The following is a 6,000-nucleotide window of genomic DNA, read 5'->3' as shown; positions in this document are numbered from 1 at the left end:
TTGTGAGCCCCTTGTCTTGCAGTCATTGATCCATTTCACAGAAGTAAGTTGACTCATTACAAAGTGATCATTCTAAATAAGTGGTAACCTTATGCCTGTACAAGGCAATCTGGTTAAAGGAGCTTGCTTTAACATTATGCTCCATACAGCGACAGAAATGATGATCCCACGAGGTAGACCGAGACTTTTCAAGAGTGCTCTGCACCACTATTTTGTCACTCATAGTTTCCGAACTGAAAAGGCAAACTTTTTGTTCGAAATTATTCTTCCATTTTAATTTTCATTGTTTCCTGAAGTGCATTTTACTTTAGTACCTTTTTAGACACTGATTTAAAATGTAGTGTTGCCGGGCAGAATCAGTGTTTGCAGCTGTTCATGATCATCACATAGTTGTAGAGATGACCGAAGGCTGCAGGGAACAGTTACACACGGTCCACAGTGAACAGTCCTTCTGAAGCACAACAAGTCCAGATTGTAACCATGTCAAATGAAATAACTCAATCCAGTGGCAATCCCACTTTTTCCAAGAACTCCAGCCCAGATGCCAACACTCCCACAGTTGCAGAGTTGGAAGAAATCTTACGCAACAACAGAGTTCCACTCAGCCGCATCGATGAAGTCTGGCCTAATCTATATATAGGAGACTTGTAAGTACACCTTCAAACAGTGGGAATAGGAATGGCAAGGTCACTGCTGGTATGTTTTGAGAAGCACTGATTAGATATAACCTGAGAGTTGCGGGTGGGGTGGGAGGGTGTTGGACAAATAAAGAACCTAAAATCTCTTCAGAGTGTCTGATCAATCATTCGATGTTAACTTGTGTTCAGTGTGGGCTGGTTAAACTTCCATTGAGCCTTCAGATCTCACAACAAGCCTGGCTTAATCTTTGTGTAAAGTGCCCAGTCCTGATATGTGCTTTTTACAACATTTTAGCAGCTGTATTGTGAAATAAAGAATGGAAATAAAGGACTTTAAGCTCTGTTTTATGCCAAATGTGGACCATTTCACAAAATCACAGGATTTGCACTATTCTTTTACATAGATGCAAAAAAGGGCAGAAAAAATAGCAAAGCAAGGAACTCTGTGCCAGTTATACACCTAATAGCAAGTTGATGACTGATAAAAGGATTCCTAATAAGGAGGAATAAATGTAATTTAAGTCATAATAATCGGAAATTATGAATGTGATGTTTAGAGTTCTGCCTAAAGGGGCAATAGCCGTGGTGATGCAAGTGGGGCCGGGCTAATTCTCCTTACCCGCATCAGTCTTTGCCTTTATTTGTGGGTAAGGATTTCTCACTTTGGGGATCTATGGAATGGGCGTCTGTAAGTCACAGTCAACCAGCACTTCAGCAGTAGTTTGGTCATAGGCAGCACAGGGAGATGACTGCAATTGTGTGGGTGTCATGATTACCTAGAGTCAAAAAATGTCTCTGGAAAGTCATTACTAGAAAGCCTCACTGGTTTATAAGATGATGAGAAAATTGTCATGATTGGGATAATTCAGCAATGAGACAGATAGCAGCTTTGAATGTTCTTCGACACAATAAAAACAGAAACAATAAATCCAGATCAATGTCTAGTACAGATGGCGCAGCACTTTGGGCTTTCGTTTTTGCTCCACCATTGCTCATGAGGTGTGTTCCCAAGTGTAGTTGGGGGGTCCTGGGTGAAGAAGCTGAGCAGAGACCAGGCATTTGCTTTCAAAGAAAAGAGGAGAGTCAGAAAGTTGAGTCAATGTCTGTCACTCTCACTCACCTAGTGGCCAGTTGCCAAGTTTCACACTGACCTTGGAGGGAGGCATCATCTTTCCTATGAAATGCCAATCTGGTTCAGTTTGGTGGGATGGCTGTAGTGGCTTCTCCACTTGGAACCCCTGAATTACAATGTAATCAGAGCCCTTCCAACATTCCAGGACCACAATGGGCATTTCTGCCGGAGACAATTGTCTGAGAGTCTGCTGGGCAACTCACCTGCCAGCAAAACAAGTAGCCTTAAAATTAGAGATTTGTAGAATGGAGGAGGAAGCAAAACCATTCCATTGGTCTGAATTTTACAAAGTCCCTGACATCGGGGGTTGTGGCGGGGAGGGACGGAAAATTCCTCCGGGAGAGGGCTGCCATGCTCCCTGCGCCGTGAGGGCCCGGCCCGATACTGGCAGCCGTGGAAAGGCCTTGTGGCAGCCGCCCCCACCACTCGGTGACGGGACCGCCATTAACATATTGAAATAAATGTACATTAATGAATTGATTACTTTTACGTTCCCACCGTCTGTCCCAGTGCGATATTTGTGCCAGTGGCCGGCACTCCCGTGCCTTTGGATCCCCGTCCGGGAAACCGAGGCGTAACACTGGTGGGGAGCAGGTAAGTTTCTCAGTATGGGAGAGGGGGGAAACCGGGTCAAATTAATATCATCGGTGTAGGAGATGGTGGGAAGGGTCATAGTGTAAAGTTTATAGTAAATAAGGCCAGTAAGACTAAGAGGGAGAGCAGGCAGGGAGATGTTGCTGAGCACAGCGGGACTGGTGGTCTGAAGTGCATTTGTTTCAATGCGAGAAGTATAACAGGTAAGGCAGATGAACTTAGAGCTTGGATTAGTACTTGGAAACATGATGTTGTTGCTATTACAGAGACTTGGTTGAGGGAAGGACAGGATTGGCAGCTAAATGTTCCAGGATTTAGAAGCTTCAGGCAGGATAGAGGGGGATGTAATAGGGGTGGGGGAGTTGCATTACTGGTTAAGGAGAATATCACAGCTGTACTGTGGGAGGACACCTCGGAGGGGTCATGCAGCGAGGCAATATGGGTGGAGCTCAGGAATAGGAAGGGTGCAGTCACGATGTTGGGGGTTTTCTACAGGCCTCCCAACAGCCAGCGGGAGGTAGAGGAGCAGATATGTAGACAGATTTTGGAAAGATGTAAAGGTAACAGTTTGTAGTGGTGGGTGATTTTAACTTCCCCTATATTGACTGGGACTCACTTAGTGCTAGGGGCTTGGATGGGGCAGAATTTGTGAGGAGCATCCAGGAGGGCTTCTTGAAACAGTATGTGGATAGTCCAACTAGGGATGGGGCCGTACTGGACCTGGTATTGGGGAATGAGCCCGGCCAGGTGGTCGAATTTCAGTAGGTGAGCATTTCGGGAACAGTGACCATAATTCCATAAGTTTTAAGGTACTTGTGGATAAGGATAAGAGTAGTCCTTGGGTGAAGGTGCTAAATTGGGGGAAGGCTAATTATAACAATATTAGGCAGGAACTGAAGGATTTAGATTGGGGGCGGCTGTTTGAGGGTAAATCAACATCTGACATGTGGGAGTCTTTCAAACGTCAGTTGATTAGAATCCAGGACCAGCATGTTCCTGTGAGGAAGAAGGATAAGTTTGGCAAGTTTCGGGAACCTTGGATAACGCGGGCTATTGTGAGCCTAGTCAAAAAGAAAAAGGAAGCATTCATAAGGGCTGGAAGGCTAGGAACAGACGAATCCCTTGAGGAATATAAAGACAGTAGGAAGGAACTTAAGCATGGAGTCAGGAAGGCTAAAAGGGGTCATGAAAAGTCATTGGCAAACAGGATTAAGGAAAATCCCAAGGCTTTTTATACATATATAAAGAGCAAGAGGGTAACTAGGGAAAGGGTTGGCCCACTCAAGGACAGAGAAGGGAATCTATGTGTGGAGCCAGAGGAAATGGGCGAGGTACTAAATGAGTACTTTGCATCAGTATTCACCAAAGAGAAGGACTTGGTGGATGATGAGCCTAGGGAAGGGAGTGTAGATAGTCTCAGTCATCTCATTATCAAAAAGGAGGAGGTGTTGGGTGTCTTGCAAAGCATTAAGGTAGATACGTCCCCAGGGCCTGATTGGATCTACCCCAGAATACTGAGGGAAGCAAGGGAAGAAATTGCTGGGGCCTTGACAGAAATCTTTGCATCCTCATTGGCTACAGGTGAGGTCCCAGAGGACTGGAGAAGAGCCAATGTTGTTCCTTTGTTTAAGAAGGGTAACAAGGATAATCCAGGAAATTATAGGCCGGTGAGCCTTACGTCAGTGGTAGGGAAATTATTAGAGAGGATTCTTCAGGACAGGATTTACTCCCATTTGGAAACAAATGAACGTATTAGCGAGAGGCAGCATGGTTTTGTGAAGGGGTGGTCGTGTCTCACTAATTTGATTGAGTTTTTTGAGGAAGTGACAAAGATGATTGATGAAGGCAGGGCAGTGGATGTTATCTATATGGACTTCAGTAAAGCTTCAGTAAAGTCCAGGCAGCGAGGCCTGGACAACGTATGTCAGCCAAGAGCGACGTCTCAATTCATTCCATCTTCGCTGCCTCCGGAGAATACTTGGCATCAGGTGGCAGGACCGTATCTCCAACATAGAAGTCCTCGAGGCGGCCAACATCCCCAGCTTATACACACTACTGAGTCAGCGGCGCTTGAGATGGCTTGGCCATGTGAGCCACAAGGAAGATGGCAGGATCCCCAAAGACACATTGTACAGCGAGCTCGCCACTGGTATCAGATCCATCAGCCGTCCATGTCTCCGCTTTAAAGACGTCTGCAAACGCGACATGAAATCCTGTGACATTGATCACAAGTCGTGGGAGTCAGTTGCCAGCGTTCGCCAGAGCTGGCGGACAGCCATAAAGGCGGAGCTAAAGTGTGGTGAGTCGAAGAGACTTAGCAGTTGGCAGGAAAAAAGACAGAGGCGCAAGGGGAGAGCCAACTGTGCAACAGCCCCGACAAACAAATTTTTCTGCAGCACCTGTGGAAGAGCCTGTCACTCTAGAATTGGCCTTTATAGCCACTCCAGGCGCTACTCCACACACCACTGACCTCCTCCAGGCGCTTACCCATTGTCTCTCGAGATAAGGAGGCCAAAGAAGGAAAGCCTTTGACAAGATCCCTCATGGCAGACTGGTACAAAAGGTGAAGTCACACGGGATCAGAGGTGAGCTGGCAAGATGGATACAGAACTGGCTCAGTCATAGAAGACAGAAGGTAGCAGTGGAAGGGTGCTCTTCTGAATGGAGGGATGTGACTAGTGATGTTCCGTAGGGATCTGTGCTGGGACCTTTGCTCTTTGTAGTATATATAAATGATTTGGAGGAAAATGTAGCTGGTCTGATTAGTAAGTTTGCGGACGACACAAAGGTTGGTGGAGTTGCGGATAATGATGAGGATTGTCAGAGGATACAGCAGGATATAGATCGGTTGGAGACTTGGGCGGAGAAATGGCAGATGGAGTTTAATCCGTACAAATGTGAGGTAATGCATTTTGGAAGGTCTAATGCAGGTGGGAAGTATACAGTAAATGGCAGAACCCTTAGGAGTATTGACAGGCAGAGAGATCTGGGCATACAGGTCCACAGGTCACTGAAAGTGGCAACGCAGGTGGATAAGGTAGTCAAGAAGGCATACGGCATGCTTGCCTTCATCGGTCGGGGCATAGAGTATAAAAATTGGCAAGTCATGCTGCAGCTGTACAGAACTTTAGTTAGGCCGCACTTAGAATATTGCGTGCAATTCTGGTCGCCACCCTACCAGAAGGACGTGGAGGCTTTGGAGAGGGTACAGAAGAGGTTTACCAGGATGTTGCCTGGTCTGGAGGGCATTAGCTATGAGGAGAGGTTGGATAAACTCTGATTGTTTTCACTGGAACGACGGAGGTGGAGGGGGCGACATGATAGAGGTTTACAAAGTTATGAGCGGCATGGACAGAGTGGATAGTCAGAAGCTTTTTCCCAGGGTGGAAGAGTCAGTTACTAGGGGGCATAGGTTTAAGGTGAGAGGGGCAAAGTTTAGAGGGGATGTGTGAGGCAAGTTCTTTACACAGAGAGTGGTGAGTGCCTGGAGCTTGCTGCTGGGGGAGGTGGTGGAAGCAGGTACGATCGTGACATTTAAGAGGCATCTTGACAATTACATGAATAGGATGGGAGTAGACGGATATGGGCCCCGGAAGTGCAGAAGGTGTTAGTTTAGGCAGGCATCAAGATCGGTAC

At 46.5% G+C, this 6,000-nt stretch overlaps 1 protein-coding gene across 1 annotated transcript in view; it reads left to right on the top strand.

The window, feature by feature from the left end:
* Nucleotides 1-480: 480 nt before the first annotated feature.
* Nucleotides 481-6,000, top strand: part of LOC137355360 (uncharacterized) — a 29,003-nt gene continuing 23,483 nt past the window's right edge. The window contains exon 1 of the mRNA XM_068020353.1: nt 481-647. Coding sequence (XP_067876454.1) covers nt 481-647 — 167 coding nt within the window. The remainder of the gene's footprint in view (nt 648-6,000) is intronic.

Source organism: Heterodontus francisci, chromosome 42, assembly GCF_036365525.1.
Source record: "Heterodontus francisci isolate sHetFra1 chromosome 42, sHetFra1.hap1, whole genome shotgun sequence".
Taxonomy (NCBI): Eukaryota; Metazoa; Chordata; class Chondrichthyes; order Heterodontiformes; family Heterodontidae; genus Heterodontus; species Heterodontus francisci.
The sequence above is the reverse complement of the archived record's forward strand: the minus strand, read 5'-3'. Positions and strand labels throughout refer to the sequence as shown.